General features: G+C 32.5%; 1 protein-coding gene across 5 annotated transcripts; it reads right to left on the bottom strand.

Moving 5' to 3' along the window:
• Positions 1-898: 898 nt before the first annotated feature.
• Positions 899-20,787, bottom strand: LOC105336073 (vacuolar protein sorting-associated protein 41 homolog). Of its 5 annotated transcripts, XM_066073555.1 has the most exons (29): positions 20,669-20,787; positions 20,541-20,585; positions 20,240-20,338; positions 19,576-19,659; positions 18,804-18,878; positions 18,318-18,452; positions 17,978-18,100; positions 17,255-17,316; positions 16,894-16,975; positions 16,499-16,565; positions 15,934-16,028; positions 15,380-15,512; positions 14,549-14,563; positions 14,024-14,139; positions 13,640-13,696; positions 13,264-13,407; positions 12,522-12,614; positions 12,012-12,139; positions 11,609-11,656; positions 9,653-9,682; positions 8,098-8,236; positions 7,535-7,585; positions 6,406-6,598; positions 6,078-6,218; positions 4,703-4,839; positions 4,279-4,378; positions 2,427-2,471; positions 1,990-2,069; positions 899-1,596 (listed from the first exon to the last, which is right to left on the bottom strand). In XM_066073555.1, the coding sequence occupies exons 1-29, from the start codon at positions 20,702-20,704 to the stop codon at positions 1,534-1,536; spliced, it is 2,616 nt and encodes an 871-aa protein (XP_065929627.1). In that variant the 5' UTR covers positions 20,705-20,787; the 3' UTR covers positions 899-1,533. The 5 variants fall into 5 exon arrangements, with proteins under 5 accessions (XP_065929627.1, XP_065929629.1, XP_065929628.1 ...); XM_066073557.1 differs by lacking the exon at positions 9,653-9,682 and having other exon boundaries at positions 20,669-20,786; XM_066073556.1 differs by lacking the exon at positions 14,549-14,563 and having other exon boundaries at positions 20,669-20,786.
• Between the last annotated feature and the right edge of the window lie 105 nt (positions 20,788-20,892).

Genomic DNA, 20,892 nt, shown 5'->3' with positions numbered 1-20,892 from the left:
TGAATATAACCATTGGTATTAATATGATTATACAATTCAATAATAGATTTGATTAATTTCTTGCTAGGACACCATGCATTGAGCATTGTGCATGAAAATGTACTAAAGGGTTAATGTACTATGTAGCACCTTTTAACATTCTGAGTGAAGGCTTGATGTAGGCAGATATCTGATATGTTGGCAAAACAATATCTTATTTTTAAATTTATTTTTTTTTTGAAGGGGGGTGGGTTACTCTTATTAAGAAATAACTATTCTTACCAATACTCTAAAAAATAGAATTGTTGATTACATGTTGCTTTACCATTAAAATGAAATTTATATATCTTTTTCCATAAAGCAAAATTTCCCATGATACCGAATATCCAGTAATTTTTGCAATGATCTTATTTTCCCTTTTTTCACGATCTCTTTCGAATTGCAAATTATTGAATAAGCAGAAATTTTATTCTTTATCTTTTCTAACTTCTATAAGAAACTTTTTAAATTGCAAAAAAATGACTGATGCAAATATAACCTGCTTCACATTTTGTGACACGCGAAAAAAAAAAATGTATACTGTGGTTTCATTAATATTCATTAAATACCAATTTTTGTGGATTTCGTTGTTTAGTTGATCCACAAAATTAAATGTTCATTGAAGTGCAATTTTTATTAACATTTTGTATTGATAGGGTCATTGGCCACGAATTTACATATCCTTGAAACTGTGATTTTCACTTTATCCACGAAAATTGATGCCCTTTAATATTAATGAAACCACAGTATACGGTATATCATGTTGCTGTGAACATTTGGTGTTTGGGAATACATGTAATAATCTTCAGTAGGATGTCAAACTTACAACAACTGTGATATAGAAGTGCAGGTAAATACATACAATATGTACATACTAGTATAGGGTAGTACAGTTTATTCAATCATGTAATAACATGTAAGCATAGCAAAATACAGATTGAAGCAAACTATGTCTGCACAGAAAATGTCTGACATCATATTAATAATAAATACAATGTACCTGCACATATTAAAGTCATTCATGGCTTGATCAGTTGTACATAGATCTTCCTAACTCTGTAAAATCTCACAAATTCATTATCAGAGAAAATGTAAGCAAAAACAGAACAAATGCAATAAATATTATTTTGCTGAAATACAAATAACATGTACATGTATATACCAAGAACAATAATGCAGAATGCTCTGAAGAATTGAAAATGCACACACACAAAGTCAAAGATATGTCCATGATTCTATATTTGTGGAATGGTCTCAAGATATTCAAATGTACTGGATAGATGTTTTCTTAATCCATGCATGGTGAAATTTGACTTGAAAACCAGCATGGTTTTTAAAATCTTGAATGCTTTTTCCAACAAAACTAAAGATTTTCAGGCTTGTAAATGACATTTCACCCAATGTTTAGTGACCTCAATATGAATTGACATTTGACCTCAATACTAATTGACGTTTGACCTCAATACTGATGATATTGGATTATGACTATTTGATCTGTTGTATAGTTCATGTTGACTATTTAACCACAGCTTTGGACCCTGGTCCTCTTCTCTGTGTGCTACAAATACTGCACCTCTCCTGTAAAATAAATAAACACAATCAAAGTACTGAAAGTACTGAGATGTGCATGCCTTCCTTTTGTAACAAACTGTATTTTATTCATGTAATTTCATGGTGTCATAATGTACAAATTTAAAGATCACAGCATGTTTCATGAAGCTAAATTCAAACTCAGAGTTCCATGCCAAATAAAAACCCTTCTCTCCTCTCTATCATGATAACTGAATATCAAATCTACTACACTGTACCATGCAAACCATTTAAAACTCCACGTAAAAATTCTTCAACTTAGAACATGTATAAACCAAGTATGTTATACCCAAAATTCTTTATCATGATTGTACTTGAAAAAAAAAAAATCAGGCTTCTGTGAGCAAGGAAAAGCTAAAAAATATTCAAGTAGTGTCTGACCTGAGCATGAGTGGGCAGGCAGTCTTCATGGTAAGCATGTTTGCAGTAGAATAGAACAACATTGCTGGCATACTTCAAATCTACAAAACATGGTACAAATGTTATGAACTGAGCTCTACACATGTCAAATGTTGGTTTTATGGTATGGTTGCAGACATACTTAAAATCCATAGAAGTATTTCAGTTATCAGTAAAGAACTTTATCAAATTGTAAACCAAACATGTAAATAGAGAGGTTATAAGCATTTAAACATGGACATCTACAAGAATGCATTGCATAACATAACTAGAAAAATTCCATTATTTTCTGTGTTTTGTATTAATATCCTTTTTTCCCCATAAATCAACAAACGCTAATGTACAAAGACACAAATTATTATTATTTTTTTTTTCTTTAGAATAAAAAGCCTACACTTATGCCTACAAAATGGACTCACCTGTGACTAGAATCCTCTCCTGACAGATTGGACACACCTGACCGTCTGTAACAGAAACAAACAATTCTTAAATTCTACTATACTAGCAATCCATTTTCCATAAGAGTCATGTCCCTTTATGTCAGAATTAACTTTGATTTAACCAATCAGATGGCAAGTTACACTCTTCTACTTTGTTGTTGAACAATGTTACTGCTGACTTTGTAACATTTATTGTCATTGGTTGATTATTTTATCTTTCATGCAAACTAGAAAACTGACCAGTCACGAAGGGCCCCGCTATGACAATTGATATAGAGAAGTGAAAAAAACTTTGAATTCCATCCTCTTTATATTAACAATGATGAAAAATAAATGCCCGGCAGAAGATGTAAAGAACTGGAATATATAGGATCTCGTGATTTGTAGTTGGATATGATTTTCATCCAACAATTAAAGTGTTTTTTTCTTGAGCCTTAGTGAGGGGATAAAACACACAAGTTGGATAAAAATCATATTATACTTCAAATCATATGAGATTCTATTTATCCCGTGTTTTATACACCACAATCAATGTTTACAGTGTTTATAAAACTCTACATTATTTTACTTCATTATGCCTAGGCAAATCCCATTGTAAAGTCACAACTGTGGGATATCAAACAAATATCCAATGAGTCATATCCACGGGATAAAGTGGGTTAACATGGGATGAAATAAAATTTGTTAAAAAAACAAAGAATTGATACCAATGCAATGATACCTAGGCTTTGCCTCTATTCAATAAATTATTATAAATCATTGTGTATGGTATTTTAACCAAAATAAAATATGAATATTATATTTTAAATCCATATTTCAAAGAATGTACACAATACTACACATCATTCAAAATTGACCTTAACTTCAAAACAAAGTTCATTTGCAGACACAGGCAGTGCAGTTATTAATCTAAATGTGACAGATAAAGATAAAGCTTAGGATTTTCTTCCTGTGGAAGGTTAATTAATCCAAAAGGACAAATACTGCACAGCCTTCCATGTATACAATGGTAACATTCTTAGCAGTTGTCTCTCTTTGCCCATTCATTCTCAGCAGTTATCTCTCTTTGCCCATTCTTCTTATGCATAGTTAGGAATCTACCCCACCACCCCAGCTCCAAACCAGAAGACATAGAGAACCAATCTTACCATCAAAATATGTATTTCAGCCTACTGAACTACCATACCAAATTTGAACCTGATTGGGCAACCATAAAAAAAGTTATTAGAAAAAAACAGGAAATTTGTGGACGGAAGAGTGACAGACGGACGGACAGAAGGACGGACGGACAGAGTGATTACTATAGGGCACCCGCAAATCCTTGCGGGGCCCTAATAATAAGACATGAACAGGAGTAGCATTTAAGCAACAAAACCCCATAGATTCATTCTCCTGAAATAATGTTCATTTTACTGATCAATAAACTTCAAATTAATCACAATAAATATTTTTCATATGTAAATTTTGCTGCCCTATGCTCACCAGGGAGCAAACAGGAATAAGTCAAGTAAGTCATATATGTAAACTTGTGGCCAAAGACACTATCAATACAATATGTTAATGGTGGATATTGGATTTCAACGGACATTTAATTTAATGGATATACTCGACAACAAAATATTCCTCTTCAATAAATATTGATAAAACCGCAGACCGTATGTTGTATTTCTTAATAATCATTTAACCCCCCCCCCCCCCACACTCCCCTACACTCACAGCATGTTTGGTTAAGTTGAAAATTTGTATATTCTCCAATCAGTGATCATTGATAGACATATTTTTTAAGTTTTTTACCTGTATTGAAATAATAAGTTGTTCAGTTTTTACTTACTGTCCACAGACACCGCCCGTTTCTGGGTTTTGACAAATCTGTCCAGAAGGTTGAAACTGTCTGCCACCAAAATCCTCTTACAGCCTTCTCTAAGTGACATCTAGAAACAGAACAGTTCAATCATGGCATGAACAAATCTATGCTTTTTTTTAATGACTTATAGATGGTAGACTATGATATGTGTAACTTATGACTAATAAGTTATCCCAACTTAAAAATGTCTAGTTCAACTGCAGATTTTTATCCTGCAGGATCTGGAATCACAAAATGCCTAATCATAATCATAATCCTGTTGAAATTTTTAGCTAGATATGCCTATGTCACCTGCACATTATAATCCAGTAGGATTTTTTTCTGGCAATTATGTCCAAGTCACCTGTTCATGATAATCCTAAAGGATCCCACATTGAAATGCCTAACTCACCTGAAGGTTATAATCCTGTAGGATCTTGACAAGAGAGTCCCTAAGTCCCGGGATTTTCATTCCATTCTGGATCTGAGGTATCAGTCTGATGGGATCTACATGGGTACCAATGTTATGTAGCAGTCCTTTGATAAAAGCTGTAAAATAAAAGAAGACACTGAATAGTGTTTTAAAAGTACTGTGGAATATTCAATTCCTAAAAGACAATTTTTGGGGTTAACTTATTACCGTATATGTTCAATGGGAAAAAACTTGTAATTTCATTGCTGACTGATTTTAATAGAATTCTTTTTTATTTAACTAAATAGTGTCTGGTTTGTCTGCATTGATATACACCAAATTGTAAATAAGGCACTTACATGATTTGTTTACCCAGGGATAGAAACTTACAAAGTTTACACTGATATATACACTTAAATAGTTTGTCTACATTTATTCAAACGGAACAAACTTTAAATGTTTCATTGTTGATATTGACACTTACATGGCTTGTCTACGCTGATATAGACACATAAAAGGTTTGTCTACACTGAAATAGACACTTAAATGGTTTGTCAATATTGGGGTAGATTCTTACAAGGTTTACACTGACATAGGCACTTCAATAGTTTGTCTACATTGATATAGACCCATACATAACATGTCTACACTGAAGTAGACACTAACAAGGTTTGCCTAAACTGAAGTAGACAATTACAAGGTTTGTCTATACTTGGGTAGACACTTAAAAAATTAAAATATTTGCCCATATTGATATAGGCACTTACAAAGTTTGCCTGTACTGATATAAACACTTCCATGGCTTGGATACACTAATATAGACTCTTACAAGGTTTGTCTACAATGATATACTTAAAATGTTTGTATATACTGATATAGACAATGTTTGATATAGACATTAAATATATGGCATCTCTTCACTGAAATAGAGCCTTACAAAGTTTGTCTACACTGGAATATACACTTACTACACTGTTTGTCTACACTAAAATAGACACTTACTTGGTTTGTCTACACTTATACATGTAAAGACACTTAATATATGCGTTGCCTACACTGATATAGACACTTACAAGGTTTGTCTACATTGAAATAGACATATATGGTTTGTTTACAATGATATAGACACTTACATAGCTTGTCTACACTGATATAGACACTTAAAAGGTGTGTCTACACTGATATAGACACTTGATATATGGCTAATCTACAATGATTTTGATACTTAAATGACTTGTCTACACTGATATATACAACTACAAGGTGTGTCTATACCAGGGTAGACACTAAAAAGGCTTTTCTTTACTGGGATAGACACAAGGATTGTCTATGCTGAATTAGACACATTGTTTGCTTCATTTAAGTAGTCACTTACAAGGTTTGTCAATGCTGAACTTGATGAGGTCTGCCCACAGCTCTTCGTCGTTTTTGTCCTTACAGAACGCGATGGCCTGATCAACATCCTTAAGCTGGGTTGTGATCAAGCTCAATGCTTTCTTTAGATCTCCCATACGACCTGACAAAACAAAAAATTCATTTACTGTACACAAAAATACCTGAAGATTCATGACTTACAGACTTGGTAATCAAGTTTAATAACTGTTACAGTAACTTGTTAGGGTGCCCCTTATAGTTTCATGACTCAGACTCACCCAGTTCACTGACTTGTTTACTGATAACTTGTTAGAATGAGTCAGACTCACCCAGTAAGTAGACTTGTTCGGGGATGAGACCTCGTACTTGGCACTCATCCATGGCCCCCTGTAGGGGGTAGTGGATGCTGCTCTTCAGGAAGGGGAGTAACTTGTGTGGAGCGAACTCTGCGTACAGCTTCACCAGCTGTCCGTGGTACGGCTGACACAGCTGCTGGTCCTTCTGACACACTCGGTCCAAATACTGCAGAGGTCAACAAAGGTCAAAGGTTAAGGTTCATGATAACTTTTTATACACTTCGACTTGTCTTCTATTAGGTAATATAGTAAAACATGGTTATAGCGAACAAGCTTATAATGAATTGACGCTTACAGCGAAGTGAATTTCATTCCCCAAGACCCTATTTCATGTTGTAAACTTGATGGATATAACAAATTACACTTATAACAAAGTTTAATTGCCCGTCCCTGGGACTTCGTTATAAGCGTGTTTTACTGTACTATTGTTCTCTCTGTTTTACTCAACTCTGCACACATTTTATATAACTGTGTAGAATATTTGGCTGAATACACATTTTATTTATACCTTGTCTTTTATTTGGTAATTTTATCATTTTCTGTTTTGCTTAACTCTGTACACATTTTATATTTTGTGTAAGGCTGAAATTGATTTGCAACAATTTATAATGGATTTGATTTTGAATTTTTGTCTATGCAAAATCTCCTCCTTAGTTAAGTTGCTAAGGGGAGATTCTCCCACATTGTAGCTTTGAAAGGTTATTAATAACAGGTATAGATTTAGCATACCTGTACTTCTAAATTTACCAATTCATATACATGTTTCCATATATATAGCAATATACTATATACAGGGAAATATTCACCCCTGTATTTCCCCCCCCCCCCTTTCGCCCTTGTTGTCAGCAGGCAAACTTGAGGGTGGGCGATTTCATATGTTTCAAATTATCTCTCATTAAACACAACTTTGTCTGGGGAATTCAAGATTGGACGAAACCCTTTGCAAGTGAAGAAGGGCAAATATAAAATGGGGAGAAAATAACCCTGTATAATGTCTTAAATACTGCTGAAGCTGCTTTCCGCTAAAAACACTACATAGGATGTAAAGCCATGTATAATACACTTACAATACTGAAGTAAAAGTTAAATATCAAAGTCTTACTGTGAATAAATACTTCTGATGGTTTTCCAGCTGTTTAGCAACTTGTTCAATCTGCAAATAGAAATAGCATAGGAATACTCATGTACCAATATATTGCAAGCAAGTTTAAACAAAATTAAAATCAAAGTCCTGTAAGGACTGAAGGTTATTGTTGAACATTAGCAATTATCAACATGGAAGCATTTATAGATATAATGCTACCTTAATAGTACCAAATGAATAAAGTAAGTCAATTAGACATCTGATTCAAATCCTTTTGAATAATGAAAGCTAAAATTAATTCCAATATTCAGTGGATAAAGTATTAAATAAGTCCATTAAGTGCTGACTGTAAACAAGACCATAAAAAATTATTGATAAAAATATAATCAAAGTCTTGGAAGTACTGAATGCAAAAACACCCATGATCAAAATATTGGAAGTACATGTATAACAAAAGCCCAAAATCTCTCATGGTCAAACTCTTCTTAGTACTTAACACTGCATTAACACAACACTTATAGATGTAAGTTGCCTACTTGTCAGAGGAATAATCAAAGTCCTGCTCAGTACCAAAGACTTACAGGAAGTTTGTCCATGTTTTCTATCAGGAGTTTCCCCGCCTGGTTCTCGTCGAACTCCATCAGCTGGACAATCTTGTCGCTGATGGAGGAGAACAAATTGTACTTATGGATCAGCTGAAAGACGTCCGTGTTCTGTAGTCTAACAAAGACCAAACCATGTATAAGTTAATCGGTAATCAAGTAAATCTTAAGTTTCTTCTTATGTCATTTTTTTATTTTTACTAAGTAAACTGTGTTAGGCCAAAAAAATTATCTTTTCTTTTTCAGGCAATTAATGAATTGATAATAAGTTAACAGATATGGCAAAAACAATTAATCTTAAGTTTCTCATGCAGAACATTTCAAAATAAAATGTTACAGGTATTTAACTTTTATTATTAGATTTCTAAAATTCTAACTAAGAATTAAATTATTTTCCTTTTCAATATGGCAAAATTTTCATGATGTGGCAATGAAAGATAAATTCAAGATGTTTCAATTCAATAATCTTCTAAAAACAACTTTCAAAATATAAGGGATTAGATTGCTATGAACTAGCTTATTCCTAAAACCTCTCAGCATCATGCAGGCAGCTTGATGAAACATTCAATGATCATGAACTTCTAATCAAGATATGATGAACTGTCATTATGAAGCATAACCTCATAGTTGAAGTATACTGTTGATTACTAATTAAACGTGAGGAATTAATATCCGCATAAAATTGCAAGAAGCACATCTCGCAAATTTTGGCATTCCCGATTTTTTGTTCTTGCAATTTGATGGAAAACGGTTGAATCGCGGAATTAAGTACTTGCGTAAAAGAGGGAATTTACAGTAATGAATTGCCAATAAGAATAATCATCATAATTTCATTATATTTTGTCTAAGTATTCCAAAACTTTCCTTGTTTTTGCTATAATTAATCTTCAAATTAGACGTCTGGCTAAAAATGAGCAAGATATGATGTCTAAGGAAGAAAAAGTTAGTGAGACTAACAAATGACAGGGCTTCCATAACATTTCATCGGAGTAAAAACAGATTTGTACTATTTCTGAGATTTTTCCACCAAAATATCATGTATATCAGCAAAAAAGAGTGAAAGACAGACAGATGGACAAATTACCGGTAGTATATGTATATCTCCACCAAAACATTACTACATTCATTCTACTGAGCACTTCCTGCCCCTAGAAAAGTGCCACATATAGCATTTTTCAATCAAATAAAAATATTCACTTTTAGGCCTTGCTAAAGTAATTTTCTCAAACGTTTAGTAAAGTTTTCAAATGTTTGAGTAATAATAGCACTGCATTACAACTCATGATTTATTGTATTAGAGGTCTTCTAACAATGCCTTTTTTTTCTAAAGAATCTATCTGGGCACTTAGCTTTGGATCTTTACATGTAGGTGGCCTAAAGGACTTGGGCATTTACTAGTAATGGAATGAATGCAGCTGTATTTGCTAGCAGTACAAATATAACATAAAGATGATATTCTCAAGATTCTAACTATTAAGAACTAGAGGTTTTCCTGATACTAAAAATAAACAACAACGCCATCATGCAGTTTTACCTCTCTTTGGATTTTGCAATTGAGCAGTACCTATTATTAAATGGATATAATTTGGTACATGTAATAGCAATAGAAAATTAAAATAAGTCACATACAAAAGAATTTCATACACAACAGCCAAACCTGCCTAACATACATGTATCTTCATAATTTGACACTTGTTTATACTAATCATTTATCCAAAGTTCTTTTTTTCATTTGTATATAATATGACTGTGCATGTACACGCCACAAATATGATATGGTAAACAAAATTTTATTTACAACAACTTTGTTTTGCAATTTATTTATATACCGGTATTAAGCTGATTTGCGGCGATTAGTTTTGGTGACTTAGCCTTATTGACAATTGTGTTGCTGTTACAACCATATAGTAAGAACTTAATGGGTTGCGGCTAGAAAAAGTTGCAAATACAATGCTCTCACAACCCTTGCAATAGTTTCTTGAGCGCAAATAAAATTTGGTTTACAATATTTAATAATTTAATTTATATCAATGCTATAAATTACCAAGCAAGTTTGAAGTAAACAGGTTTAACTGTGTAACCTTCATATCATCTTTTTGATAAACACAATGTACATGTACTGTGGTTCCATCATTATTCTTTTTAAACATTTTTATGGATTTTGTTGAGATCATCAGCAAAGTTCAAATTAAAGGTCTATCAAAATAAGAAATCTGTCAGTGACAATATTTTGTAAATACTAAAGCTTATTTGTAAAAGATTGTCCTTAAAGACTATAACTAAATTTTTCCAAGTTAATGAAAACTGGTGCCCACAAATATTGATGAAACCACAATATTTCTAACACAGTATATTGAGGTCTATAGTTTACATAATTAAGAATGTATGAACCATCACTCTGGGCAGTGAATTATCAGACATATATCTGTTGTAGTAAAATGGTGATAATAATTAATATCAAGGCTGGTTTATATCATATTGTCACAAGCACCTGACATTATAAATCTTTCTCATAATAAAAAATATATAGTTACCCTCTACCTAATAACACATGTATTATTAGGTAGAGAGTAGATAAATTATATTTATTATCAGAAATATATATAACGTCTGGTGCCTGTGCATATTGTCACTATATATATATATATAAATGTAGAATAAATTTTGAAATACACAGGGTATGTTTGCATGGTGTTTATTACATTTATTACATTGTCATGCTAAATAAACGGTGTATAACTGTTCAATCAAAGTTCACACATACTGAGGAGGATTTCTGATGCTTCATATGAAAGATAATAAGAATTGATATGAATCTTGTTTTTTTTTTTAAATTGACTGCCCTTTCATATCAATCAACATGGGAGAGTTGCATAAGTCACTGGTGGAGAGAACACTTCATTGTCTCTGTATTCTTATCAAACTTTGATTAATTTTTCATTTACCATTGATAATAGCTAAATATCAAACATTTAATTGCAATGCGTTTTAATTGGTTTCAATTTCCTGGGGTTATTTGCGCTGGTGGTTAAGTGTGCTTTTTATATAGTCAAACAATACGTCTGGGCTATTAAATATGTGGCTGCATGATTTACCACTAAAGTTTTGATTTTTTTACAATATGCGTGGGGTTATTTTCTGCGGTTTTAACCTTACAGTGCAAATAGTGTAAATTTCTCCCATGCATAAATAACCATTTTAAATTTACAGTGTAAGTTTCTTAGTTTCAGATAAAAGGATCAGAAATAATTTCTTATAATTTTCAATAACTTAAATTGAAAGGTCTTTACTTGTCATTCTAACTGTGAATAAATGCCTTATGCTACAATTCCTAGACTTCTTCACTTTACAAACTGTTGCTAACAGGTTTTTTTCTGAGCTGTCTATATATAATACTTCAAATAGTTCAGATAGAATATCTGTACTTTTGTTGCTTAGTTTAGACTATAAAACATTTTACAGTGTCATATAAGGTGTCTACCCTACTTACTTCAGATAAATGGCCAAGCTTTTTTCATACTGCCTTTCAAGTGTATACCTGTAAAGATAATGAAATTAATGGAGGTATCTAATTTCATGCCATAAAATTTACATCAATAAAGAACTTATCGATATTACAACATAATGATGTTAATTGCAAATTGTTAAAAAATGTAGAATGTCTCCAGTGTAATTTCATGAATAAGCGGTGGAACAGCACAAGTGACCATCTAATGATGAGGATATTTAGAAAATTGTCTCAGCGCAAAAATCTAAACTGAGCTGAGAAATTATGGTTATTTGTTTAATTTCAATTTCTTTTTTGATGTTTATTTTAATTTTTTTTATATCATAAAATAAATGCTGATTGCATTTCTGCAATATTTTCGAGCTCGTTACTATTAATAACTTACAGCTCCCCAAGTGCCCTCAGAAGCACTGTGTTGTTCCGTTCTCGGTCGAGTCGATCGAGCGTGGCAGTGATAATTGTCTGAACGTTATACAAGTTTGACGGCCATTCCTTCACCAGGTTCAGAAATTTCTTTAAAATGAAAAAATATCTTAAGTATCAGGATAGATTTTATCATATTGGGATTTGTTAGTATGAGCAAAATATTCGTCAAAGATACAAGTAGGTTTGAACTAGCAAACAAACCCAATGGACACTGTTCTAATTTCTGTGTATTTAGGCAATCTCTGATTATATATTTCTAATTTCTTCTCATTATACTAAGCACAAATCTTTAATTTTTTTTTTTTTAAACTGCTGGCTACTATTTTTCAATGCTTTTCATTTCATCTCAAATAATTACACAGATGTAATAATGCAAGTATTTATGGACTTGTCAAAAAATTTGAACTGAGTCTCTGATAAAAAAAGAGTAAGAGGTACTAAAAAGTTTAATAATTGTATTTCTTCTCACCTCACAGTCTGTGTTGAGGAAGTCATTCAGAACAAGTTCATAAATTGCAGGTGAGAGCTGGGGCTCAGTGCGGGGAAGGTAGGGGGCTAATGCCTGTAAAAAAAGAGCTCTTTTACTAATTATAAAACTCCTTATGGAAACTATGACATTGATTATCTTGGCCATGCTTATACAGTATATGGAAAATGGGGGTTGGAAATATGGAGCCAACAAACCTCTAAATCAATTTTCAATAAACGAAAAACAGTTTAGGATTTTTTTTACAACACTTTTAAATTTCCTGTTCATATTAATGTCAAGAATTTTAATACAGTTACTCAAAAATACCTTAAGCAGTTATTTCTGCTCTGAGGACTTGAAATCTAGTTAATAATTAGGGTCATATATTTAACAAACAGAATTCCCAACTTCCAATAATCAAAGTCCCAAAAGCCATGACATTTACAAGGCAGCTCTTGCTTCTAAACATAGCAACTTTCGTGGTGAACATTTGCAGTCTTGAAATACTAAAGCTGCATGGTATAGATCTGTCATAAAACAGTTCATTTTGGAAAAAAATTGATATCAATATGAATAGTTTTAAAAATCTGTAATTTAATATCCTTTCCAATTAATGATAATTGTAACGGAAATCATGTTTTGTACTAATCAATGAAGATCTAAAGATTAAGTACAAACTAATCACACAACATTGTAAATACAAACAGAAGTATTAAAAATAGGTAGATCATAGAAAAATAACCTTTAATTGTCTCAATTTTTGAAACTTCCATGTTTGCTCTTCCCATGATTCCTTATTTTTACCCAGAATTCTTGGGCACTGTCTCGCTGCTTCTTCATAATTTCCCTCCTCCAACAAATATTCTAGATATTTCATAGCAACTCCCTATAAGTCAAAGACACACAATAATTTTTTAAAAATAATAATTTGTATGAATATGTAAATTGATAAAAAAAAGTATGTATTTCTAAATTATAATTAAAGTTTATTTCTTGAATCTCACAAAAATCCTGGAAAGTATTACATACACTTTGAGTGTTTTTTTGGGGCAAAATTTAAATGTTAACATCCATTCTATTATAATTTTTTCAGTAAGTTTTGTAAATATAACACTTACCTTTTGAGTCAATTTACGAAGAAGATGCTCATTTTTCTCAGCAACTTCCATTGCTTCCTAGAAAAAATCATGAAAAATATATTAACTGTTACAGTTTTTCAAAAAAATCATATACCATTAATCTAACCCTTTTGCTTGCTTAATCTTCCTCTCTCCATTAATTTGTAGTTATAGAATTTCATTAAAAGCCACAGCCCATCCCTCTCATTAATCATGTATAAAACACCTATATAATTAAATACAGTTGAATGTTGATATCTCGAATACAATTGATATTATGAAGTGATTTGTAAGTCCCAACCATTTATTTTTTAAGTATTTTACCCTCGATATCTCAAAGTTTTTAACTGTGTCTATAAAAATATGGCATGCTCGGATAGTTACCTCAAATTCTTCACGCTCCAATAACCAGGCCACATGGTCGTCCGTGTCGCGTTCCTTGGACACAATGATGTCTTTAGGACTGACTATGTAGAATAGATTCTCGTCCTCTATAGTCTCTGTTAAAGAGACAACAAAAGAGAAATTACATCAAACAATTTCAAAGATAATTATCAACTAATTACCAAAACTTCAAAATTACCACTAGTTCCTCTTTCTCTCTCTTTCTCTTTAACTCTCTCTCTTTTATTCAAGCACTAATTTGATTTGAAATTTCTCTTTCTTTCTCTCATATTTCAGTTTTACTGTTCTTTACTCTCTCTCTCTCTCTCTCTCTCTCTCTCTCTCTCTCTCTCTCTCTCTCTCTCTCTCTCTCTAAAAATAAGCTGTGAATTGTTTGCATATAATTTGGACTTTAATGGCTATTTTGTTTGAACTATACATGTACAACGGGGTTGGAGGCAAGTGTAGAGAAAGGAGGGGAGGAGTGTTTGTGAAATGGCAGTCGTAGTGAGTGAAAGAACGAACCTGAGACTAGTATTTCTGAAACATAGTCAATTTAGTCTAATCAGTGCTCTGTTAGGTTAATGATCCTAGATAACTGTATATCCGGTAATTTTTGCGATGATCTAGTTTTTGCCTTTTTCGCGATCTCTTTTAAATTGCAAATATCGGTAATTGAATACGCAGAAATTATATCCTGTATCATTTTCTATAAAAAAAAACTTTTTAAATCACTAAAAACTGACGCAAATTAAAATGTTACGGATTTGCCCTAATTTTGTGGCACCCCCCCCCCCCCGGATAAACAGTATCTTGTATTAGAAGCGTATTATAGTAGCTTATTGACAAGTACATGTAGTTATTCAGGTTGAACTTCATTGATACATTATGAAATCATTACCCATTATAAAAATGATGTTCTATGTCACAGAGACAGTATTTCAATGAAGTGAACATAATGAATGTCATTTATCAAATTTTTTTTTACCAGTGATACACGATTCTTCCTCCTTAATGAATCTATCAGGGTTGTCAAACACTTTAAAGACCGAGCAAAAACTTTGAAATGAAAACTTTGAAATGATTTACTGTTTCACTAACCAATTTCTAACAAATTTCAATGCCCTGCTTAACTTATTTCCTAAGAAAAAGAGATTCTGTAGATTCCTTATTTTACATGAGTATTAATTACATAATTCTGCCAATTTGCATTTATTCATGAATATTAAATCGCAAATGCCAAATTCTTATCTCAGTTTTATATAGTTCACATATGTCAGAAAATATGTGAATATTACTTCATATTAGGAATACAGTAATAAGTAATTAACAGATCCTTGGTTATATGGTTCTTACCGAGGTGGTAGTCGCTGGGTTTGTACTCCTGGAATCCACGCACTGTAAGTGCGTCGTTAGAAATCTCCTCAAAATACTCCATATGTGGTTCCACTATCAGCAGGTGTGGTCGCTTGGAGACCTGTCTGTTTCCCTAGCAACAAAAGAAACAGTGAATTAAGATATGGTAAGCATAAAAAGGTATAGGTATATTTTTCTAAAATAAATACCTTGATCTGCTGTTTTTGGTTAGATACGGTAAGCATTGGATGGTTTTTATCTGACCCTGATGCTTATTAATTAATGGCTATCAATTACATGTAAGTGAGTAGAGAAACTTACTAAAAATTAATTCAGTAATAAATGTCACCTGCATGCTACTGATGCTTAAATAACAAAACATCAGTTATGGTAATCCATGTAATTCTTAGTTAGTAGATTACTTTACTGAACAGAGGGTTACCGGTAAATGACAAAAATCAGTGATCTCTTATCTTAATTATATTTTGATAGCAAAAAATCTTGAAGGTCTGCTGAAAACATGCTGTAGTGAACAGCATTGATTTTTTTCATACCTCCTCTTGCAATTCTTTTTCAAAAGTCAAAATGACCAGGCTTTCCCCAAGTGGAGAAATCCCACAGGCGAAGGAATCAATCGTAAACATGGCCGCTGCAAAGAAAAAGAATCAAACATGTACCCGGTAAGTTACATTTCTAAATTGATATAAAAGTAAAGGCAAAAAATAAAATCATGCACAATGCACACTGCCTTTTGAGAATTGTGTCTGATAAAACCTGTGTATGTACTTTACAATGCATGTAACTTGTTAGTTTTTATACTATACCAATAACTTATAGTATAGTGTCATGTAATTTCTATTATAAAACAACTTTACATACATGTACAGTAAATATTCACTGTTAAAACTATACAAAATATGTAACTTACTGATTTCTGATAGGTACATCTATACAATACATGTAATTTACTGATTTCTGATACTGTACATCTATACAATTTATGTAACTTACTACATGTAATTACTGTTAAATCTATACAATACATGTAACTTACTTATTACTGTCACATCTATGCATGTAACTTACTAATCTCTGTGACAACTTTAACACATAACTTACTGATTTCCACATATTTCTCAGGGAGGTCCCTTACATCCCTCTCTGCTCTTTCCTTGACTTTGCACACCTGAAACAACAGTCTCAATTCATTATCAACAAAATTAAGGATCGTGATTTTAATTATAATCATATCGCTACATGTACACATGCTAAATGTCCTTTAAGAAAGCTGGACGGTAAAAGCCATATTGAGACTATGTTAATCTCCATAAAATAAAGAACTCTGTATAAATACATGTATATAGCAAAATATTCAAATACAGTAATGCTCGCTTATAATAAAGGTTGGACAATTTTGCTTCATTATATCCATTAGGTTCACAACATTTTTAAAACCAACAGAGAATCGAATGAAACTCAATTCACTTTAACGTCATTTCATTAGGTGTACCTACTTTAACTTTGTCTGCCCAGGCCAGGAGCAATGTATGTCCATCCTTCCAACACATATTGCATTTGTATTGGTCTGGTCGATAGCTAATAATAGAAACAGAATAAACAAAACTTCAAATAATGTTAATTACCCGGTATTGAAACCATCCTATTTATTTCGAATACTGTAAAAGTTGTTATTTACACTGGTGGTTATTTAGTATGCATTTTCTACAGTCAAACAGTATGCATGGGTATTAAATATGAAGATGCATAATTTACCACATAAAAGTTTTGATCTTGTGGGTACAATTTATGCATACCTATGATTTTGTGCTTACCTGTGATCTTGTGGGTACAATTTACCTGTGATCATGTGCTTACCTGTGATCTTTACTGATAAAGGTGATCCTACTCCTGGAGGTCATGTCAAATATCTTCACCCCCTGAAATCAGTCACATTGTACAGAGGTACAAAAAATACACAGCTTCCTCCCCAAATAAAAAATCCAAATGTAAAACTGATACACAACTTCCTCAGTCAAACCATACAACCATATTAACACTGATTGACTACATACATGTATTAGCATTGCATGTGCAAACCATCAAAGAAAGAATTTAATCAAAGGCTTTTTTTTTAATCAGGAAAAAGAAGAGTTCAACAGACTAAATGGAAGCATGAAGGAGTTCTTTAGAAAGTCTTTATGTTTAGAGGTTCTGATATAACAAAGGATTGAAGCAAGTAATTAATTTCTCTATCTTTTATCAATCATGAGACTATAAAAATCAATTACACCTATTTATATAACTTCAAAGAGTTCACAACTGTCAGAAAAATATTTGCTCCAGATTTAAATTACTGTAAATTCCTTATAATATCCTTTTAACTCTCAGAAAATAATGGCAAAATTTTAAAATCTGCGAAAGGTGCTTCTCGCGATTTTATGCAGATATTTATTCCTCACATTTAATTAGTAACCTACAGTATGATAAGGGTGCTTCTTGTGACTGCTTGCATATATGTTTTCCTGTGTTCAATTGTAAATCTACAGAATTGCTCTAAGTACATGTACAAATATATATAGAGGTAGAACAAATATTCACATGGTCGTTTGTCCAGGCGATGAATTCCCCCTTCCACTTGATCTCGCGGATTAGTCCCTCCCCTTGGTGTAAAAGGGTGGACTTGTGTCTGTTAAACAGGCCTCCTCTCTCATTCAGGATCAGCTGTAGAATAAAGAAAATTTATGTTAATGGTATAAAATAAATCATTCATTTCCATTTCTCATTAATTTTCAAACCGTCCATCGCTCCTATCCTTATTTCACTCTCTTGTGTTTATAAATTCTTTCTCATTAATTCATTACTTCATTTCAGTGTCTATCTGTAAGCTCTCTCAATGTTTGTGTTTCTCTCTCTCTCTCTCTCTCTCTCTCTCTCTTACCTTGTCATCTCCTGTAACAAAGTTTTTCCCACTGCCATGCTTGCCAAACTTGGGATCTATGGCAACAGCCTTGACCGGTCGGTCAAAGTTCACTGTCTGGTTGTTGTCAGCTGTATACAGTCCTGAGATCATCACCTAGGTAACACAAAATCATACATACAATTCATCTTCTTGTCTAACTACATGTATCACACATGAAGTGAACAAATATAAGTGAAAAAATATCTGGATTCTGTATTGAAAAAAATTAGATTACTATGAAGTTGTTTAAATTTCAGGGGAAATGGGACCGTTTCTGTGGATTTCAATTTCCTGGATGTTAAAAGATTTAATTTGTACGCAGATAGAACATTTAATAGCTGTTATTCAATGGTAACTAAGAAATCAACAACAATTATGCCATCCAAAATTCTACTTGTTCCACAGCAAAAGGAGCAAGCACAGTAACAAAGTGTCAGTTTCATGAAGTACTGGGATCTTACTTACTCTGCCATCGTCTGAACAGCTAGCAATGTGGTCGCCTTGGTCATCAATGCTCAGCTGGTTCACGGTCGTTGTGTGCTAAAAATAGAAGCGCAATCATAAATGAATTTTACAATTCAACACAAAGCATTCAATTAAAAATTCAATGCATGGTATTCAATTATTGTGCATAATTGATAAATTTGTAAGCATTACATAGCAAGTACCTGTCAATGGTTATCATATAGGAAAATTCCTATTTTGATTTCCTTGTTTGGAAATTTTATTAGACTAAAGTTCTGCTTATTGTGTTAAAGAAATATATATCAACATCAACATATATCAACAACCTTTTACCTAATTTCTGACACCAGCAGAAGCAGAATTTGTTGCATACTCATACTAATTACTGCAGCTAGCTCAATATAAATCAATAAATTCCTATATTCAGACACATTTGTTGCTTTACAATTCTAGTCTGATTGTCTAGTTTGAGAGAATTTCTACCTATGCTGTATGTAAAAGAGATATATGGCATTTCTTTTAACTCTGGCTAGGATGTAAACACTCTTTAGCTTAATTCTTTCTAAGCTGATGGCTCGATCAATATTTGACCTCAGCAGAAGCAGTATTTGTCTCTTTGCATACCCATACTTACTGCAGCTATCTCTTTGTCTCTGATTGCATTCCCAGCCCATACTTACTGCAGCTATCTCTTTGTCTCTGATTGCATTACCAGCCCATACTTACTGCAGCTATCTCTTTGTCTCTGATTGCATTCCCAGCCCATACTTACTGCAGCTATCTCTTTGTCTCTGATTGCATTCCCAGCATGGTCAAAAATATGGATCATTCCCCAGTGGGTTCCTACCACCAAAAACTAAAAATAGAAATAACTCAGATCTGTACAATTGATAAATTCTTCATATTTGGCAAGAATAAAGTATTATAATAGTTTCCCACTGGATTTGAGACATATTTAAGCATTTTTAAATAAATTCTTAACACATTAAGGGATGTCTTAATAATGATTGAAGTTCTTCTGAATCAAATGGGAATTTGCTTTAGTGATTAAGATATAGAAATATTTCATTCATAATTGTTTTTTTTCTATCTTTAATTGATATGAGTAAACCAAAAGTTTTTAAAATGATATGTAACACTTGCCCCAACAATCTCATCATTACATAAACATGTATCATAGAAAAATGGAGACCAACTTTTTGATTATTTATCATTAATGTTTTTTATTAATGGATTGTAGTACTAGTAGGAAAGGAGGAATGAGTATATAAATACAATGAAAATATATGGCTGGACTGGGAATCAAACCCTGGACCCCTGCAATTCTAGTCAGGAGCTCTCCCAATGAGCTACCCAGGTTGATATCCATGATCCATATAGCCCTATAACTACATGTACTATATATACAGGATAAATATAGTTTACTCAGATCTTACCTTTGAGTGCACTGCGAGACAGCTGACACAGTCCTTAGACAACAATTTGTTCTTCATGTCATTTCCAATCCTTTCATATTTAAGTGTTGGTTCACAGTCCTTTAAAATATGACAAACAGCGTATAAACACTAGAGTGTATAAATAAGCCTAAGTTCAAACAGTCAAAGGCTATGCATGTGGTACATATGTATGAAGTTATGTGGTTTTGTCCCATTACATTAGCTCTATTATTAGAAAGTTTCAAACTCGCGGATATATCAGATATACCAAAGGAGCTCAACTTCCTATAGACCGACTTACCTCTTCTGATTCTTCGCTACTTGTCTCCTCCTCATCTTCCGATTTCTGTAAAATAGAAAATCATTTAATTAAATAAACAATAAATGCATACATTCACCATGACATACAATAAATATATATTTATTTACATCAACTTGAGGTTCGTCGGAGGTGGAAGTCGCCATTTTGTATTGTCACATGATCTGGCTCGGAAATACTCGGCGATAATTGATCGGTATTGAAAATCACCGAGATGTTACGAGTGCTTAAATATATTTAAACAAATAAATGATTTTGCATCGAATTATCATTAATAATGATATGGTGTATACCAATCTAGTTAGGTATTTCCAAAAAATTCAAAGACATTTGT

This window comes from Magallana gigas, chromosome 10 (genome assembly GCF_963853765.1).
Source record: "Magallana gigas chromosome 10, xbMagGiga1.1, whole genome shotgun sequence".
Taxonomy (NCBI): domain Eukaryota; kingdom Metazoa; phylum Mollusca; class Bivalvia; order Ostreida; family Ostreidae; genus Magallana; species Magallana gigas.
The sequence above is the reverse complement of the archived record's forward strand: the minus strand, read 5'-3'. Positions and strand labels throughout refer to the sequence as shown.